Source organism: Scatophagus argus, chromosome 12 (assembly GCF_020382885.2).
Source record: "Scatophagus argus isolate fScaArg1 chromosome 12, fScaArg1.pri, whole genome shotgun sequence".
Taxonomy (NCBI): domain Eukaryota; kingdom Metazoa; phylum Chordata; class Actinopteri; family Scatophagidae; genus Scatophagus; species Scatophagus argus.
Genome location: NC_058504.1, coordinates 6,936,531 through 6,957,848, shown reverse-complemented (window position 1 = coordinate 6,957,848; position 21,318 = coordinate 6,936,531). Strand labels below are relative to the sequence as shown.

The 21,318-nt window shown below is 41.5% G+C and overlaps 1 protein-coding gene across 8 annotated transcripts in view; it reads right to left on the bottom strand.

Moving 5' to 3' along the window:
• Positions 1 to 21,318, bottom strand: part of atp8a1 (ATPase phospholipid transporting 8A1) — a 96,780-nt gene that overhangs the window by 29,752 nt on the left and 45,710 nt on the right. For all 8 annotated transcript variants that reach the window (XR_006844855.1, XM_046405783.1, XM_046405784.1 and 5 more), the window contains 10 exons: positions 19,396 to 19,501; positions 17,312 to 17,394; positions 16,053 to 16,102; positions 15,618 to 15,687; positions 14,830 to 14,914; positions 12,817 to 12,956; positions 10,640 to 10,778; positions 7,170 to 7,234; positions 3,106 to 3,278; positions 879 to 1,062 (listed from right to left, as the gene is read on the bottom strand). Coding sequence is in view for 7 of the 8 variants with exons in the window: in XM_046405783.1 (XP_046261739.1) it covers positions 879 to 1,062; positions 3,106 to 3,278; positions 7,170 to 7,234; positions 10,640 to 10,778; positions 12,817 to 12,956; positions 14,830 to 14,914; positions 15,618 to 15,687; positions 16,053 to 16,102; positions 17,312 to 17,394; positions 19,396 to 19,501 (1,095 nt within the window). In the remaining variant the exon portion in view is untranslated. The remainder of the gene's footprint in view (positions 1 to 878; positions 1,063 to 3,105; positions 3,279 to 7,169; positions 7,235 to 10,639; positions 10,779 to 12,816; positions 12,957 to 14,829; positions 14,915 to 15,617; positions 15,688 to 16,052; positions 16,103 to 17,311; positions 17,395 to 19,395; positions 19,502 to 21,318) is intronic.

Genomic DNA, 21,318 nt, shown 5'->3' with positions numbered 1-21,318 from the left:
CATTTACATGTCATGCCAATTGAAGGGGGCACTTAAGCCAAAGCCAGGTCTCTTGGATGGTAAATGCATACTGAAGCACAGAGAGTGCACTGTGTTTTAGTCAACTATTGGTTCCTCATACTCTCAAGCCCTGTGGCTGTAATAGAAACATGATGTACCGAGTGGCGTGCTGTGCAGAAACAGAGCCATGCAGAGCCATGATAGACGAGCTTTGTGGCTTTTGTTGCATATGGGTATCCCATATCAATGCAGAGTTTCAAGACAAACTGGTTACTGGATAAACATGTACTGAAGTAGCATTTTGCCTGGATCTGTTTCTGTGCAGTTATGTCTGGAGTTGGGTGTCACGAGATGCCTGGTTTACAGGTGTTACTACTTCACTGTATAAGCTAATGCCCTAGCAGACATATGAGCTATTGTTACTCAGAACAATGTGCCAAGCTATCACTAACACGTATTACACTTGAGGAGACAAAGACAGGACTGACAATTTGTAGAATCTGGATTTTTAGACGACAGAAATGGGCACGGATATTACTGCACCGCTGCAAGATCGAAGGCACGCACCTGCGGCTTCAAAGTAAACACATTTGTTCCAACAGAAACAACTGAATGACAAGATAAAATGATCACAGGTGTTTATTTTACGTCATTCAGCTATGTAAATCTTGAAGCTTGTCTTTTGTCAATCTAGTCTGAATGCTATCAGCAGTTAAGTGAGGCTTAATTGTATTGGCATCATTTTCTCTCTGACTACAAATGAGAATGCATCGGGCGGTCTAAGTTAGCCTTAATTTATGCAGTCTAATTGAAAGAAAAACTGGCAAAGTTTACACTTTACACACTGTTCACTTGTCACATGGTGTCACGGTGCTCACCTGGGCAATAGAGTAGTCGGAGGAGTTTGCTGCCTGCAGGCCTTCATTGCCTGAGATTCCCACGCCGACATGAGCTGTCTGGATCATTCCCACGTCGTTAGCACCATCCCCGATGGCCAGTGTGATCACCTTCACCTGCTTCTTTACCATCTCCACCACCTCTGACTTCTGAAGAGGAGACACTCTAAAACGAAGGAGAAGCACAGAGAATAACACACAAAATCAGTCTTTGTAAAGTTGGTGTTACGACAATAAATCAATAGACAATATGCAGTGGAGAGGACAAAAGTAGATGTGAGAAAATAAAAATACTCAAAACTGTCTTGCCCAGGAAATTCTATTTCCCACCTTATTGGGAAGTAAAATTGTGGTGGTTATAAAAAAGCTGAGGCTCGTGTGACTAAGACTGGTAAAGACTACATTTAATTCCCAGCAGCAGGGCTACTGGGATAGACTGGGTGTTGACAGGCATCGTTTTATGGTGGGAAGCCAGTGAAGGATCATGTCTCTGCTGCAGCACGAGGAACTTCTTCTGGTTCGATGAGATGAATGTGTGAAGGAAGGTGAGGTTCTTCATGGTCAAGACAGTTGGTGACACACTGTGCGTAGGAGGAAACATACATCTGTCTATGGTAAAAGTGTTCACCTCCTTTGGGAGGGATTTATGTTCTTGTCTTACAAAACTGAATCACGTAAACTGAATGAGGCTGTTGTTGTTCGCACCGGCTCAAATCTCCAGCCACTGAAGCAGACTGACAGCTTAACGACCGATTTAACGCCACGTGATGCTCGGCGTTTGGATATTTTCTTGTTTATGTCACCAGATACACGTGTATTTATACTAGGATCAATGGAAACTCCTTGACTACACAAAAGCGATCACTATTTAACTAATTATGTCTTTTATAAAACCAGTCCGTTGTGCCAGTGATGATTTAAATGCGTTCTGTTACAGGTGGTGAATAATAAAAACACTGTAATTCCTCTTTGTAATGTTGTAATCAATTGTGGAAATTTCAAAGAGGGTACTCAACACGCCAACAGTAGAGTTTTAAAAGCTTTCTTACTGGTCAATCATTCAGTGATGGTTGAGACAAATTCTGCAGCTCTTCTAAGACTTCAAACTTGACTTTATGCCCTTGCTGACAGCAAGGTCTGTAGCCTCCTACACAGGCGCTTCCTCTTAGTGCAGCAGAGGTTTATGGGTAGTGTACAGTACAGAGAGTCTCCAGAGATGATGTCACAACCTCCATGTCTCTCTTAAGCTGTGAAGCTGTTAATGTTTATGTTCTCTGTGCTTTAAGAGGCCTCATTCATCTTCTGATGTTTCTTCGTGCCTGCACGAATGTGTGCACAAGGCAAAGGTAGGCAGAGGTGGAGGGAAAAATAAATAAAAATTTGACGTAATGCACTGAGTCATAAGGTTTGCTGTTGTTCTGAAAACATGGTGCTGACTTCTGGGCGCAGACCCCGTCATGGTTGCATGAGTACTTAAGTACTTCCTATTATTTATGTGGTCTGGGCAGGTCAACAGTGTACATGCATAACGTTGAGGGTTGCCATTTAAATTTATAACTTACACACTTTTCAAACTATTGCCATAAAAACACCCAATGACCTTTGTGGTGAAGATGGAATACTCAGTAGTTTAACCATAGATTCAATTGTGATTCAAAGTGTTCAAAGTGTTTTAAGCAAATATTTCCAACAGAGCTTACTTCTGGCTTCACATCAGGTAGCTGGTTCTATCACTTTCATATTATTGTATCTGACAACACAAGCAATTTAATTACACTTGCATGAGTTACGTGATTTTGTGATAAGCAATTTTTGCTACTTATTGAAATTTACAATACAAGAGCTTTAATCAACCTGCCTTTAGCTACGGCCGTACCTGAATGCCTCACCATCCCTCTTGTCTTGCTAATAGTAATCACGGTCAGAAAATTTCTCCTTTGGAAATCTTCACATACATTTTGGGATACTTTTTGATGTACTGCACTGAAGTGGGTGCAAGAGCATGACCTCACCTTGTGAGCAGTACACTGTACTGTATGCAAGAGTTTAAACGCTTAATTTATTCCAACAGGTTATTTTATTATTCTAAGTAACTTTATTTTCAAGTGCCAAAATAGATTTGGTAATTGACATCATGTTCATTCTTTTACTTTGGTGAGTGGAATTTATTGTCTCAGGTTTATTTCATCGTTCCAGGAATAAATCTTACCTGCAGCATATGACAGCTTTACAGGACAGGGCGAGGTCCAGGAAGTACTGTCGCACTCCGAATGTGAGGGCGTATTTGAGCGTCTTCCCGTCAATAATGAGAGCAAAGTCGTTTTCCTTGTACAGGGCATCTCCCAGCATTCCACAGTGGTGGCTCAGCGTTTCCCTTGTCCTCTGTGTGAAGGAAAATATCATGAATGTTAGCTTAGGTAGCCTAATTATTCATTATAATTCAAGCCAATAGTTGCTACAGGAGATACGCACTGTTATTAGATAATATTCTTTTATCTGTTTTCGACCCAGAGGATCAGTTTTCAGTTATCTACTGCTCAAAGTGATTACGATTAATTAATTTAGTCAGTAAAGTTAGTTGAGATGGTTTCTTTTTAAAAACATTTGCCAATTTGTTAAAAGGTACAGAAAAATCATACAACTATTATAACATTACCATCTGTTATCCTGACAAAATTAACCGACTGCTTATAAGCATTGATGAAAAACAGTTTAATATGTTTAAAAAGTGATTTGATATGTTTTATGATGTCAAATCACCACACAATGATAAAGTGTATGAAAATATATCCCGCGCGTCATTAGCAACATTTTCGTGGTTCATTACAAACAAGACTGCACATCAGCATTTTTCTTTTTCTGCTTTTTCCCTTTTCAACGTCTTTGGATTGTTTGGTCTCAGTCCCAAAGAAGTTACTGGGTTTTGAAGTTTGGAAGGAAAAACAATGTTTTCAGGAAAAACCAACTTCTGGAACATTTTTGTTAGCTTTAACTTTCTTTTTTATTTGCCAGGGTTTTGAGATGAGATAAACTGACAACTGGAATGCTTGGTACTAAACAACAGTAAGATGCCGTACTGTATCATTCTTTAAGATTTACATTTCATCTACTACAGTTGGATGTACAATAAAGGTCTTCCTGGCTGTTTGCGTAATGCACACTAATGAAACACTATTTGTGCACTAAATTGGTTTTCATTGCTCGTGTCGCTACAGTTTGCGATGCAACATCAAAGTGACATTCATATTAAGAAGATATTTTTTTTCTTTTAGATTCTAAATGTTCGCCTGTTCTCTAATTCACGTCAGTGTTAAAGATGAGACAGATCTGTCCACACTTCTTGCGAATCCCAAATTGCTGCACTGCAGCTGCTCTTCATAGTTTAGATATTTATTATGTTTTCCATGCTTATTACACTCACAGCTCCACTATGAGGTGACAAGTTAGACAAGTTCTGAGAATGGGTCATGTGTGCTTATACAGCATATACGGCTATGATGATGAGTGATGATGAAAATCCATCAATATGCGACTGACACGGGGATTAACTGTCCTGCTACAGGAGCTTGTGGACTGGATGGATGGAGTGGTGAGATCATCCTTGTATTCATCATTCAATCATCTTCCAGATGGTGAAACAATTAGGAGATAAAAAACAATTTCCGTGAGTATTTATTCCTAAAGGACGGTACTAAATGTCAGAAAAAAAAAAAATAGTAAAAAGTAATTTTAAAATCACCTGCTTCAAATGTACAAAAGTATAATAGAGGCACTTCTTGTCACAAATGCTTAGCAGTGGTGTAGCAGTTTTCAGAAAATGCACAGGTGCAAACAGTTAAATGGGTTTTTAAAAAAAAGGACAAAGACAGACCTAAATGGACAGACAAAAAGCAAAGCTACAATGTGAGCAGATGCTCAAACAGCTGTAATCATTGAAAAATGGTGGCCGTTGGCAGTAGTGAGGGAAGGAGGGGTCTGGCCTTGTGTCGAGGTCAGATATGTCAAGGCACTCAGATTGTACCGGTGGGAGCAGGCAACGTTTGCTTGGCATAACAACACTCTGAAACCCCAGCTTAAAGGAAATATTTGGAGAAAGGGGCTTTACTTTTCACAAAACAAGAGAGAGAAGGAGAGTGAGAGACACGCACTGAGATGATGGATTAACAGAGGAGAGAAACTGAGCAAGAGGATACAAGCAGAAAGCAGCTGCCAGGACTTAAACATCCCCGACGGACTCTGTAAAACAGCACGAGATGGTGAGCAGTGCGTAGGCTGGTGTGTGTGTGTGTGTGTGTGTGTGAGAGAGAGAGAGAGAGAGAGAGAGAGAGAGAGAGAAAAGTGAATGTCAGAAAAGGCATAAGTTGTGATATCTATATTCCACCACATGGCCAAAAAAGAAAGCATCTCCATCTCAGTTAACAGAGTGATTTTAGAGGAGTGATTTTAGAGGACATCTCAGCATGAGTGTGTGTGTGTGTGTGTGTGTGTTTTCTATAAGCCAGTCTACCATCTGTAGAAGACTGAATTGGCTCCATTTGGGCCACAATCTATTCATCACATAGTGTGATAAGTAAAGTTTACAGTTTCCTCAAGTGGGGCGGCCATTTCCCCCCTAATTTCGACTGAGGAATTTTAGCACTAATGCTACATGTCTCCTCCTAAAGTCTCTTTGTTATGGCTATGATGACCAGTTTAGCCTATGTGACCAGCTAGTGTTTGGTTTTGGAATGTGTATGTGGTGTCCATTCAGAAATCCACAAGAGCTTCCCATAAAGACTGAGCTCCATTGTTGACATAACCAACAGGACGTGACACTCATGATGTGGAATCTGGACATTTGTATGGAAGTAATGTCATCATCTGTCTTTGATTCACAGACACTCAAAAAAAAGAGACCCAACACCTTAATTAGAAATGCAGGGACATATACCTCTCTGACATTCATTTCACACAAAGAACACGAACAGAACAGAAAATTATATTTGTCTGGACTGGACAAATATAATTTTGCACTTTTCTAAAATGTGTTTTCACCATTTTCAGGTAACCAAAATACAAACAAATAACAAAGAAAACAATAAGCCCCATCAATCATTGACTCTACTTGATAAAGATTAATATATTCATGCAGCATAAACATGCTGCCTTGAAGACAAAGTTGTTATAACCCTTCCTTAGAAACCTTATTTCACTTTGGGAATTTCACTTTGTGTGAGATTTAGCACAGAAGATGCCTAAAACTTTGTCACCCTGTTGATAAGCATTTCTAAACACAGCAAAGAGGGAAGGCATGCTCCAATTACTCTCTTTTGCAGCACAAGAGCCCTCAGAATCAGCAGCCCTGCTTCACTGTGCCTCCTCAGTCTTGGTGGAGAGGTTTCTGCCTTTGCGTTTTAACAAACTGCCTTATGTAAGCATCTGCTCAACCACAGGAGAATCGGAGCTGACATTTCAAAGAGCCGGTCCGTGTGCTAAATGAAGGCACCAACCCCAAGCCTCTACCTCAACTTCATTTATCATGCTCAGCGACTGGCTGACAGGGTGAAGGCCGTCCGTCATCACCCGTAAAACACCCCACCCACCCCTGCTGATTTTCCCTCCTTCATTCACTTCTTCTCACCATTCACCCCTTCTTGTTAGACAAACTAAACCAAGTCGAGTTTCTCTGCCATCTGCGGCTCCTCTGCTCGGCTTTCTCCATGCTGGAAGTGTAGGGACTTGCCCTTTTCAATCTCAGAAACAACAGACAAGGCTCTCCTGCCGGGGGGTCAACAGACATCTCTGCTGGGTGCCTTGCAGATGTTAAAGGCAGATTTGGGATGTGTGGTGGCTGTGAGTGAGTGTTGAAGGCTCCCTGTAGCCTCAGCCTTTCAGTCTTGAGACAGATTTTTTTTTCCATAAGATTGGGTGATGAGGTGAGGGGATTATCAGGCTTAGGGATGTCCTCATGATGTCATATTTTTATCCTCAAGTTCAGTGAAAGCATTTAAAAATTTTCTCTGTAACTGTTTTAACTTGGGTGCACACAAAGTGCACATAATTTCCCATGTAGGCATATAAAACTCCTGTATTATAATTAATTAAATCAGGATAATTAAATCAGGATTAAATTGAATGAATGACCCAAGAAAAATAAGCATCACGTGTGTATTACAAAAGTTAGGAGTCTTAGTAAAACATTTTGTGAAACAGTGTTGTGCTTTACGTGATTTGGTGAGGTTCTGTACAAAACAGCATCTTGCAATCTGTGGAAGCAAAATGCTAAATACTCACATCAAGAGTCTCTTCATTGATCACGAGCATGCCCATGTTCTTGGTCAGCAGTTTGCAGGAATGTCCTGCATGAAGAAAGCAAAGAAGATAATAGAAGTTATACACCTATCATTTATTTAACCGGAAAAGACTGGAAAACAAGCACGCAGACAGGCAGGAAATGTTGAATGGATTATCATACATGTTAAGCATCAAAGCTGCAGTTTACTTTATCTTTAACAAACTCCTTCAGTTTGACAACTTATTGGCTTAGGGCCAAAACACGCATGTCCTCACAAAGAGATCAAAAACAAACACAGAAGAAAATTAAACAATCAAACAAATAAGGGACACTACAGCATTTAAAGGGACACCAATTAAAATGTTACAGCTTCGAGCCAGTGTCTCGGGACATGACTAATGAGTTTGGTTTACAAGAGTTTGTCAGTTTCCTGTTTTAATAGGCAGTTACAACTCTGAGTTACCCAACATGGCTCTCTGGGGAGCGTTCCCCTCAGCTCTTGGCTGGGACAGATGCTCAGGGTCACCAGTAAGGTGGTAGCGGGAGCCTCCCATTGGGGAAAACAGAAATGTTTTAGGAACTGAGACTGAAGCCTTCAGTTTAAAGCTGTGGCTACATAAAAAAGGCTGCCATCTGTGGCATAACCACATGAATATTTGTGGGCTTCGACACTTTACTTCTGTCTGGAAAGAGATTTTAGTTTTTATTTTATTTTTTTTTTAAAGGGGGTTACCACAAAGCCCAAGTTGTGTGAATGCATGGGTGGCACTTGTGTGAGTGGAACCGAGATAAGATTATGCACATAACACAAAAACACGCAGTCACAGTCAAACACAATAGTGCCTGCACACAGAACACACAGAGGAGGGACTTTGCATGAGGAAATGAGAGGGTTTCACCTCCAGAGTCAAAAACCAAACGGGGTTTGGGACTGGCAGATTGTTTTCATAAGTGAAAGGTGCAAATGTCCAAAAATTTGCCAATGTGAGAAAAATGTTCCTCCATCTCAACACAGAGAGTCTACTGCCTTCCCTCTCATGTCGATTCCTGCCACAGGCCTTCCGCTTAATGTGTTTACCTTCAGCTCATTTCACTGTGGCCAAAATGCTGGAGGTTTTTTTGTTGTTTTTTTTTTTTTTTCACCAGAGAAAGCTGAATTCCTGGCCTTTCTCCATCTCAGGCGGAACTAAACACTGTTCCCGCAGGACCTGAGGAATGTGTAACAGGGACACTCAAGTCACGGTAATCTCAAATGTTGCAAAGGGAGCAACAATTACTGTAAAAACACAAAGTCTGACTACAGAGGGAGGATGGAAAGAACGGCGGGTTGAAATGAATGGCTGAACGTAGCGAAGTAGGTGGGATATCAGATATCGCGGGGGCTTATGTTTTTTTAGGCGGATACGGCGGCGTGTTTACTCTCTCTTGTCTCTCTGCTTAAGCAGATGATGCACCCAAAAGGAACACAGAATTGTTTACATGCTTCTAATCTGCGATACCTGCAGTAAAGTGAGCAGTGACAAGCTGAGCAGCGGGCATTTTTCCTTTCACTGAATTCTGGCTCTGACCCGTTCTAAGGCAGCCGTGGCCTAGAGGTTGGAGAAGCGGCTTGTGATCGGAGGGTCGCCAGTTCGATTCCCCCACCGGAAAAATTTGGGCGTGGTGGAGTGATTCATGCGAAAAAATTGCTCCCCCCGATTAGCTGGCTGATGTGCCCTTGAGCAAGGCACTTAAGCCCCCAATATGCTCCCCCGGGCGCTTGATGCAGCCCACTGCTCCTGTGTGTGTTTCACTGCATGTAATTTGCTGGGTGTTGCATGTGTGTGTTCAACTAAGGATGGGTCAAATGCAGAAGACGAATTTGGTGTGTGTATGTAAAAATATATATACTGTCAATAAAGCTGATTCTTGTTCTTCCTCTCTAAGCATCACGTACATTTAAACTCAAACAGCTCACAGTGCTGGGAGAGCGTCCCAGTGAAAACATTTCTCTTTCCTCAGGCAGTCAAGCACACACGCACACGTGGTGTCAGAGTAATTGCTGCACATTATGTCACGACAGCTGAGGATTGGGAACAAACTGAAACAATCACAGGTCTCACAGCTTTGGATCAAACAGATCTGAAATGCTTCAATCTCATAAGTGTGTGAAAAGTAAGTAAACATAACTTCCAGCTTCCTAATATTCTGTTCCAAGAGTCACATTTGAATGGTTGAGGCCACTACAAAATGTAAGAATGTCTAAATGTGATCGGCTAAATCCACCAGTCCAATACGTCAAAAAGGTGCATCATTAATGTTGTCAATGGGAGTCACCTTTCTGAGAGGAAAACAGTTAAAAAACAAAGTCAATATTGAGTAGAGATTTTACAGAGCGACTTAGTCAAGTAGCAGACTCGTAAAAATACTTCCAGTCAGCGTGTGCTTCTGCAGATCTCCCTCATGGGCACAGTGGGCACAGAGGGCTGATTCAGTCAGGCCTCAGTGGTAGGTAAAACCACAAATGGAGGCACTTTTCATATCTATTTTTTAAACCCTGGCTGTATTCAAGATTGATCCATTTGTAATATTTAGCCACATCTAAGAGAAGTAATTCCAGTGCCAATTAAGGAAACTGAAATAGAAATGTTAGTCATGCACCTTTCTGATAACATCTGCAAGGCAAAAACCTCTAGGGGGAGCCGCCTCTTTGTGTATATATATTCATGTTACCTATTTCACGCGTGTGCAGCGCGCTCATACGTCATGTAGCATTCTGCAACAGATGCCTTCGATATGTGACATTGAAGCATTCAGCTTGCTTTGCTGGGTGAGGAATAACCACAGGATTGCTGCAGCACCTGTAAGAGCTTGGCATACAATTTATCACAACACCAGCGACTTTCCATCCGGTTTGAGCCTGAGTGCACAAGCTGGACGATTTCTAAAGTATAAATACATAACACAAGTCGAGACATCTCAGCTTCTGCAGCTTTATTTCTCTTGTGAGTCTCCCAACTTTATAAAAGTGCAATGCAAAAATCTCTTGACTGCCCCTTTAGATCCAATAGATTTTATTGATTCAAGTCCAGTATGTGATCTTACAAAGGCCCATCTGTTGGTCCACATCTTCGCAAGTCCAGCTGCCTTTGCTATTTGACAACCGGTAGCAGCACTGAGATTCAAGCTTAAGTGTTGCTTTTATTTAAAAAGTATGGGCAACAGGGAGGCAAAGTGTGTGAATAGACAGCACTTTGAGTTGAGAAAGCAGATTCAAGCCTCCAGGTCAGCACCACACTGAACACCAACTACCTCCAGGTCTCAGTCACTTTGAGTTTTGACCTCCATGTAGAAGAAACGATGGGAAAATCTAACTGCATACGACTGGTTTTACCATTGTTGGCATTACAAAAAATAATTTCTGTGATGAAATGGACACTTGAATGACACGCATCAGAGCCAGAGCCGATGCACACTCCCTGAGTCTTACCAATATTAATTGCCGTTTCCTGTTTGTCGCCCGTCAGGATCCAGATCTTGATGTCTGCCTTCATCAGAGTCTCAATGGTCTCCGGCACCTTATCCTGGAGCTTGTCCTCTATGGCTGTGGCCCCCAGCAGCTGCAGGTTCTGCTCCCAAAATGAGGGAAAGACAGACAAAAAGTCAGTAAGTGGCTTAGCAGAGGGAGGCCTTTAAAACGTCATGTGTCAGAGAAACATGTAAGTCAGGGTTGTGTCACTCATTCGGTCGTGTTTTTTCCTCTCACCAGCCGCTCTTGTTTATCGCCCAGAAAAACCACAATAGGCTTTTAGGGGTATTGGATATGCTACTATGCCTCTCTCTGTGCGTGTGTGCATTTATAGACACTACCTCTTCCACACAAGAATGGCCACAAAATCCTGTCTGTGTTTTTCCCAGGAACCTTGGCGGTTTTTTGGGGCTGGCGGCGGGCTCATTTGGGGCCATAACAGGGTCAAAGATTTGACAAGACCCAGGGGTGGAGGGGAGACAGGAGCCAGCAGGAAAAGGCAGGGGAAACTCTCAAAGTTGTGACCTGAGCCCTGCTGCCTGTACATCTGTACCTCTGTCCTCTCTAATCACCAGGAAGCACACAGCATGGAAAACTGTGCCTGGGGAAGAACATGACTTTACCTGATGAGTCCTCATTCGCCTTTTTGACGTGAGCTGTTCCTGTGGTTGGTGTTAAATGCACTCTTTGAGGATTATGACACGAACCTCTTTGGATCAGGATTTCAGCCCCCAAGCCAGGGTGGGACCACAACATCAGCTACTGCTGGTAGATTCTGTGTGGTGTCAGTGGATTAATTATAATTTAGGAGATTGTATTTGAAGCTGAGCGTCCATGAAGCGCTGAGAGAGCGGCTGCTACACCTCTGAGTTCACCAGTCGCTGTGGAGCGTCATTATACTCCTCTCCTAAAGTGTAAGAAAAGTAGTTCTATCCCTGCAATCCGGTGCTGCAGTGTAGAGAACAGGATGTTTCTGTCGCTTTTAATACTGGCCTCTTGAAGGTTTTCCTGGAAATTTCTGTCCTGTTTCAGGTAGTTCACTGATATAATTAATCTAAACTTCAACAAATCAGTAAAGGTGATTAGAATGGTTTCCTCCAGAGACTGGAGCAGTTCACTTTACATGTACATATTACAGAACAGAGTGATATGCAACAGTCATTTTGTCAAAGGATTATTTCAGGCACAATAAAAGCTATGAACTATTTTCTAAAGCATATTATTGTAAAATTGATGGAAATCATCAATAACAATTGAGAATAATAATCAATTGCAGCAATAAGTATCAAAATAGTACAATGGCTTCTCAATAAAGAACACAATAAGAAATGAATAAAGTTAAATTATTAAGTAGTTCCTATCTAGGCTGATCTATATGGAGTTCATCTCATCGTCTTGCACAGTTCATAATTAGACCTGTGCGTTTTTGTTTGACAGGTGACATGAAGGACTAACTTCAACTGATCTCACACAGTGGTGGAGCGCCTCCGTCTCTTAAATTTCTTTGTGACTCCATTGCGCCCCCATGTGGCGTCATTGTGTGCACTTTTAAGTATGAGTGGCCCTGAGGAGCAATGAACCTCGAGCCCCGGCGGCATCAATGCCAAACCCTGCCCATTAAGCAATGCATGTTACATTTTCCTTGCTGAAAGCTTTTATGTTTTTTTTCATGATTGATTGCCTCCATTTGTTTTGGGCAGCCAGGAGCAGCCACGAAGAACATGCCAAATGGTTGATTTACGACTGTGGCTTCCTGTGTTTGACTAGTGCTTCCACATAGACCCACCTCACAGGAAACCAACTCTACCTGCTGGTAAAACCTTGAATCTCTCTCAAACAGATACACAGTTTGGAACATTTTCACATCACACTAGCCCCATTTGTCACACTTGGGGCCTTGATTGTGTGCCCAGACTGAAATGTGAAGAAGTCGGTCAACAAATGTTTTGTATGAAACCTTGTACACTCAATAAATGCACCATGGAATCAGACACTAAAAAATTGCCGCTCACTTGCTAAGCTCACTGCATGCCATTATGAGATGTCTGATGGCAGGACTACCTGGCAAAAGCACAAATCCAGGGAACATAGCAGGCAGTCATGGCATCAGAAACGGATACCACACAAACACATTTCACCTTCTCTATGAGTTCGTAGCTCTCCTCCAGTTTCAGGGCTCGGTTCTGCAGAGAGGTGGAGGCTCTGTGGTGGATCTCCAGCCACTGCTGATAGGACGACTCACTGACATCTGCAACCGCAAAGCACAGAGTGCGCAGCCCTGGCAGAGAAAAAGATCAAATGTCATGACTTCTCACCATTTCCATTTCAAAACCTGTATTTGCTGACTACATTGAGCCTTCAGTTAGTTGTTAAGTGTGCCATTCAGATATATCTGTACAGCCAAACTGTTGGTGACGTCCTCACACACCTCAAACAGCTGAGTTAATTCAAATACAAGAGAAGCAATAATTAAATTCTATATATTTTTCATTGCATTCATCCTGAACTTTTGAAAGAACTGGATGGAAGGTTGCCATGTACACAACACGCAATGTATGGAAGCTAACTACAATGTTTTATACTGTGGTATTATTTGTTGGTAAAAGCGTACCTTATCATCTTGTTAATATAAACTTATTATATAAGGGTGACTTATTAACAGCTGGCTGTGGATAACAGATGGCAATTATTAATCTCTGTGCAGAATATAATGCCTTTCCCAAAAACCTAGTAACATGGACATAATGTGTGCATTAGTAATTATGTCTGTAATTCATGTGAACTACATATATATGTTAGAAGTCAAAATATCTGACTAGAATTAAAACCCCTTTTAGATCCAATGCTATTACAAGAATTAAGAGCGATCAATTATGTAGTTAACAGTAAGAAAGGTAAGAAAGACAAAGGGAGTTATATTTTATTCAGTCTTCACCAAATTACAGAGGATCTTCACAATACGGCAGAAATGCTATATTTAGTCTACATTAAATAAACTATATGAACAAAAGTAATGGGATTTTAGTGACATCTCATTGCAGCTATAACATCCTCCACTCTTCTGTGAAGGCTTTCCACAACATGTTGGAGTGTTTCTGTGGGAATTTTAGCTCATTCATGCAGCAGAGCATTTGTTTGTCAGGCACTGACGTTGGACCAAAAGGCCCAGCTCACAATCTCCATTCCAGTTCAACCCAAAGGTGTTTGATGCGGTTGAGGTCAGGGCTCTGTGAGGGCCAACCACGTCTTTATGGACTTTGCTTTGTGAAATTTCATGAACTGATTTATTGCAAAGGTGGCATCCAATCACAGCATCACACCTGAACTCACTGAGCTCTTCAGAACGACACACCGTTTTCACAAATCCTTGCAAATGCAGACTGCATGGCTAAATGTCTGATTACATACACCTGTGGGAAATACCTGAGCTGAATAATCAGGAGTATGTCCCAATACTTTTGATCATATAGTGTATACCCAGTGTCCCATTTTGCTGGTGTCTCACAAGGGGGCAGTATGAACACAGAGCACAAAGAAGAGTTTCTGATGCATTTTGTTCATCTCTAACAATATTCATATAAGGGTTTTACTTTTCATCAAATAATGACATATGAGGGTAAGTTCTCATGCATGAAAAGAAAACTGCTTCTTCTGCCCCAATTGTTGACTGAGCAGTGGCACTGACAATTAAGAAACAGTAATAAGAGGAGCACATGCACCAATCAGCCACAACACTAAAACCACAGGTGAAGAGACTAAAATTGATCATCTGTTTACAATGCAATGTTCTGCGGGGAAACCCTTGCTTCTGGCAATCATGTGGATGTTCTGTGACACACACCACCCACCTAAACATGGCAGACGAAATCCCCCTCAGACTGCCTGGATCCCAACCTGATCGAGATGCACTGGAATAAACTGAATCCACCCTCCCGCCTGGTGGCCCCACTCTCAATGCACAGGACCCTAAGACGGGGCCACCAGGTTCCATGTGATTTCCCTTGTTCCCTGAACACTGCATGGTAAACATATGATTAATATTATTCACTTCATCTGTCAGGGGTTTCATTGTTGTTGCTGAATGGTGTGCATGAGAAGCATCCCAAAACATGTTACTTTTGGCAGACAGGGGGCGATGTTTGTCCACTCACCCTCTGTGGCAAACTGTTCCAGGTGCTTCAACGTGATCTCCTTGTACCTAGAGCTGTCTGCCAAACGGTCATAGATCACTGTGTCCTGTGAGAAACAAACACTCATTGTTTATCGATACCCAGAGAGGGAGGAAAGGAAGGAACATCCCAGACTTGGGCGAATGGGAGTTCTTCAGTTGGATCCAGCCATTTATGTTGCACTCCGTCTATACTCGGACTTTTCTACTGAAATAATCAAACACAATTACAGGGGAGTGAATTAACATGTGACTAATGCGGTTCCATCCCTCTAAATAATAACTCATTCTGTGAGTAATGTGTTTTAATACAAAAAACATAAGCACCAAACCAGCTTATTATTTGATTACTATTGACCACATACTGCGTGAAACTAAAATAAAATGTTAGACAATAAAATACGTGCAACAAACCTGCTAAAAGAAAAAAGCAAAATGGCACATTTGTTTGGTGTACTTGTCTTTCTGTGTATAAAAAAAAAATGTTGAATGATAACCCTCACTGTGTAAAATTGTTACTAAACCTTAAGCTTTGATAAGCCTGACAAAGCCAGCTAAGCACACGGAGTGCCTTCCTGTTGGCATAACCTTATTTTCCAGAGAAACTCGTGCAAAATATGACGATTTGGCCTTTTTCCTGTTGTTCATTGTAAAGATTTCCTGACAAGAGTGAGAGGCATTGTGGGGAGGTTAGGGAGAGGCATTAGAATACGTGTGACCAAGATGGTGATGGGCTGTCATGTGTTGCCATGGAGAGAGACAGACACTCACAGCTCCTTTGCAGTAGAGGCGGATCTTCCCAGATGGGGTGCGCATGATGACTGACATCCTCTTCCTCGCACTGTGAAAGAAAAAAGCGAGAGAGAGAGAGAGAGAGAGAGAGAGAGAGAAGGTGGGATAATGAGAAAAAGCAAGTGAGAGATAACACATTACAAGATGTTGCAGCAAATTATCAAGTACTGTTTGAGCCAGCATACATCTGCTGAAATTAGAAATCACAGAGGGAGGTAACAAGACAAGACACCTAGCTCATGCAGTTAATTAGTACAAATCTTAGGGGTAAAAAGAAGATAATAAATTCTGATATCACATAATTCTTTAGAGATTCATACTGCAAATACAGTAATATATGATGTCCTAATGCCATTATGGACAACAACAACAGCTGTACACAAAACAACTAATGAAAATAATAATGTAGTTTACCTTGTAAATTCCAGCACATGAAGCAGTTCGTATTTCTCCTCTGTTCCGAGCTAAATCCAAAGACACAGACGGGTTAAAAGACTCAAAAAGGACACTTCTCAACCTCAGCCATCCTCTGAGACAACTTAAGTAGCACAAGTCAGCCCTGCCACCCTTCTCAAATCGGCCTTAATTGCACTTTAAATGTGTTTATCAGTTGCCTGCGCTGAGCTGATGGAGGGAGAATAACAAGGTAAAATTCAATTAACTTCCTTAATTGTAGAGACTGCTAGGGACAAGACAGAGTGATTAAATAGATACTGAGAGCTTTACAAGGCCCAATAAAGGTTATAAAAATGGCAACATCCTGGATACAAGATGTTTCCAGTAGAAGAGAAAAAAGTGAAAATGGTTCTGGCCTTTCGTTCACAGCCTCTATGAGTGCAATCATCAGGATAGCGAATTAAGGCAACAACAGGATGTGTGACCCGAGTTTCAGAGAGGACACACACCGCATCGGCCTCGGATATAACAAAAGCCAACGTGACAGTCGCCATTTCCCTTCACTGTGGCCCACGTGAATGCAAAAGGCTGCTTTCTCTTTCATTATGCGTGCTAGTTTTAGCTTAATGTCTGATTTGGAACATGTGAGGAAATTAAAAAAAAAAAGCAAATTAATTATTTAGCTACTGCCAAGAAAATTTCTACAGATCAGAGAGTCACAACATCTTCATGGAACAAGTTATTTGGATGTGTAATATTATTAAAGCAACAGCTCCACATTGTGCTTATTAGCTTCCATGTCAAGAGTTGCATGAGAAGACACGTACCGCTCTGCTGTATGATAGAGTCAGCAATCAGCATAAAGAGTGGAAACAGATGGATAGCTGGATCTATCCAAACGACATAACAAAATCTGCCAGCACCTCCAAAGTTCGTCGTCATCAGCACGAAAGCGTGAAAACAACTCGTTCGCTTTTTTTAAAGCGGCGTTATGTGATGAACTATCTCTTGGCCAGGTGTGATGAGTTCACAAATCGCCTAGCTGCTAATTGGGAAATTTGAATTTGGAGATTTTGTTTCCAAATAAGCATATCTGCCAAGATGTTGACTCTTTCCTTTAATAAATAAGCTAATATCACACGCGTCAGCATGGGAGCAGTCTGATAAGTTTGTTAGTCATACCAACCATCATGATATTAAGATTCAAGAATAAGTGGTTCCATCCATCACTACAATAGCCTGCATGCCTTTCATTAAATTCTTCTTGTTCCTCTTACCATTTCCACAATGACGCTGTCTGGGGTTCTACCAGAAAACACAAAGCCAAGGTTTCGTGCTGCTCTCACCAGAGCTCCTTCATCTTGAAAGCAAACAGAAAGCCAAAATGTTACATATAAATACACAAAAACCAGCAGTCAGACAGCTGGCAGACACAGCGGTCTCTCATAATGACCTGCCATTTACTGAAAGAGGTATGTTTTGGTATACACAGCTAGTTCATCTCGACACATTCTAACAATGAGAGAGTGAATGAAAGCTGTGGACCAGGTAAAGCTGACGATGCAGCTTGCATGAGGATCCTGCAGGGCGAGAAAAAGCTCTCTGCTTGTTTTTTTACAGTTCACTTAACTAGCCTTCTCTTTGCAGCCAATCTCTGCTCTGCTGCAAACCCCAAAGCTCCATAAGACCATAATTGTTCGAAGCAATCAGGCAAAAAAAGTCATCTCTCTTATCAAAAGCAAAATGTAAGATGAAAAGCAGCAGCAGCAATGCTTTATACAGTTATCACAGAACCATTTTAGCCAATCAATGTGTTCATTAAAAGCTGACCGAACAGCATTTATTGTTTCTATACTGAACTGAATATAGGCCTGCTTTACTTCTGTCCTTAGGTTACTGATGTAGTCAAAAGCACCAGGACACATTAATACCTCTCAATTAGTTTCGGTCTAATGTTCAAAAGCCTTTTTTTTTTTTTTTTTTTTTTAACCAAAAAGCCTGTAAATCAATTCGGCAATTATGTGTTTTTAATTCTTCTCATTACAACTGCTTCCTTGTTTATATTTAGTCTTGTTTTTAGCTGGAACATTGATTTGTGCCTTTAAGCATAGTGACATTTTCAGAGTTCATTAGGATGGTCCCTTATTTTCAGGAAATTTACATACTGCTGCTAGGACCAACCACTGCATCCAAGGGGTGAAGACAGCATGCAAATGATTCAAGCTGTAGCCAGTCTCGTAAAATTCAAAAGCAACAGCGACTTTCACCTCCTCTAACGGCAGTGATTTGCGGTGTTAAAAAGATTCACATTTAAGGGCATGTTTTCTTGGTTAGCAGGTGTCCCATCGCTGCTGTGAATGTGATAGAATGAGTGCTCAAAGAGTCAGAAGTGACATACACCATGCCTTCTGCAAACAGCATATTTTATTCTCTAATATAACTCCTGGCTCTCTCCAGCACTGATGATTATATAAATGTCTTGATGAAATACTGCTACCTGGAGGCCGTGATGATGTGTTCCCTTTACTAAGATACGGAGGCCACTAGATGGAAAATTAAATATTCCCACAAAAAACAAAGATAAATCCAGGACACAGCATCACTGACGGAAGGCAAATGGTTTCACTTCGGATTGCCAGCGTCGGGAGAAAAAAAGCAGTTTGGGAGCGCAAACAAACATGCTGCTGGGCTCCATCTATCTAACATTTCCTGCAGTTTTGATACTTGAGCCACTTCATGGCAATGAATGTTGCTAGTGCAAAGTTGTGTGTGTTTAAGGGTTAACATTTTTTCACTATAAGCCTGCAAAATTAATCTTATTACTTGCAGCCTATTTTTTTTTCTCTAGGTTGAATTCAGAGCTCACACTGAGTCGCTGTGTCCGTGAATCAGCAGATGGTGGTGGGTCCTGGACTGGATTTTAGTGCTGAGTATCTGTACGGTAAACTTATATATACTTTATTGGTTAAATAATGAGCTATTTTAAGACTTTAGACTGATGCTATTATTTTCCATGTTATGTTTGGAACTGGTCTAGCAATGGCTGAACAACTACAGACATGGAGAATGTGCAGTATGCCACACTTGAATGTGTAATTTTGCATGTCATGCACACTGTTAATGACGTGTTTTGAAAAATGTAAATCTGATTAGCTGCTACCTTCCAAAATATCTAGTATCTTCATTAGTCTAGTATTTTTCATTATTCAGTTTTTTTGTTTTCCTCTTTGAAGCCCAGGGACACCAGACAAAGGCCAGGCAATAATAACATTCCCAAATTATACACACAGGGGTGATACCAGGTCAGCATACTGAATATCCAGATGCTTCCACTAGCAGTGTCCATGAAGGTTTCGTCTACCTGGAGATGCAGCCTGGTAGGTAATTTTTCCATCGGCGTGCTCAGGGACTGCAGTGTGACAGATGGCCATCATGGTCATGAACTCCTGGATGACAGCAGCTGTAGGCTACAGGAAGTGGAAAGGGCACTTTGACTTTTAATGTTCTTCAGTAAAACATGTCACAACAAAACAGAAACAAATCAGAATTCAAACAACTAGAAATACCCTAATGACACTTTAGGATGAAAGAGCAATGGCTGAGTGCACAGTTTGGCAGTCAGATGGGACTAAATATCACTATGGAGATTCCTAGAAAGAATTAAGTACTTATTACAGTCCTGAAACAAATTTTCTCCAAAACAAGACGTCTGCCAAAATAGCCATAGCATATTGTTGTTTAGGTTTGTCAGTGTCTGAAACACATTCGGTTCCAGCATTCGCCAGTCAGGTTCAGGCCAGACTAATGACTGCTGGTAACACGCCACTAAGACACAGAACTCGCCAGCCGCTGGCACACATTTACTCATGCTTGTGCATGTAATATAAACTTGCTTCAGTTAATGAAAAAAAAGGTCTAACCTACATACAGAGGGCATTTTGCATTAATGAGGGGAAACGTATGACTAACTAGCCAAGGGGTAAACTCAGACAGGCATCTGCTGAGGCTCGTGTCTGAGGCTGCAGGACCACCAGCTTCTCGTCAGTAAGGCAGAGATACTGGCTACCTTCAGGGCTGCGCCAGGCTTAAATCATACGGCAAACAGTAAGCAAGCTGCTAACGGCTGTTAAAAATGAGATCAATAGCAGAATATGCTCACATTACGAGTTCAGCAACATTACAAGCATCAACGAAAAACACAGCTGTCGAAGATGAAAACCAAACAGAAAGAAGAGAATCTACAGCAGATGTAATAAATATGTGCCGCACCATGCATTGTTGACTGCTTATTACTCGGAAACATCTGCTCTGCTCTTCCCTTCTGTGTATACACACATACTCAGTATTATTAAATTTGATCTTTCTGCTGGCCATGGCCATTCTGATGAGAGATCTCTCACAGGGAACAAAGGAGCAAATGGATACAGGGGGGCAGGGCAAATCAAACCACCTCTCACAAATGCAAAAAACAGTCTATTAGAGTCCAGGTGGCTGTGAGAGTCCCCTCTGCCGCCAAGCAGCATGCTAATCTTTGTCTGGGTTGACAGGTATCCTCTGAAGGAGATGCCTGTGTGTGTGTGTGTGTGTGTGTGTGTGAGGTTTCAAACTTGGTTTTAAACATTAGAATAAGGTTTCTGTTAAAGCTGTAGTAAATGATGCGGTTGGGCATACAATTTGACATTTTGTGAGTTTTGTGGCAACCTTGTAATCACAACCTGTTGTTACATTTCTGCTTTTACAAAAGTGTAGTGAGCTTTCAGAGGTGCTGACAGACTGGATAAGATAGACTACCTCCTCTGTCTTCCTTTGAGCTAAGTTAAGCTAAGTTAACCAAACCATCTTCTGGGTCCACTTTCATATCAAACTAAACATATTTCCAAAAGTATTGAACTATGTTTTTAAAGTCAGAGCCGAGGAATTTTGCGTTTTGTTTTTTTTTTGTTGAGAAGTACAAATGTGTGTGTGTTTGTTTGCTGTCCGGGGTGGTAGTAACCTCGGCATAGAGTGCATAGTGCAATTAGATGTGACAGCTAATACTGTGCTGCCAGCCATCACCCCCACTGGCTCCTGGGTAATCTGTGTCACAGTAACAGTGACAGACACTCATCACATCAGACATGGCCAGTGTGGAAAAAGTTGAAGGGTCAAGAGAAATTGAAACAGCAGGTCCAGGCGAGCCAGCGAGCAAACAAACATCCACAAAGGCTGCTGAAGGTCTGTGGGCGAGACATGAAAAGCAGCACCAGCTGGGGGGGTGGGGGGGGAGTTATTTTCATCATGTTAA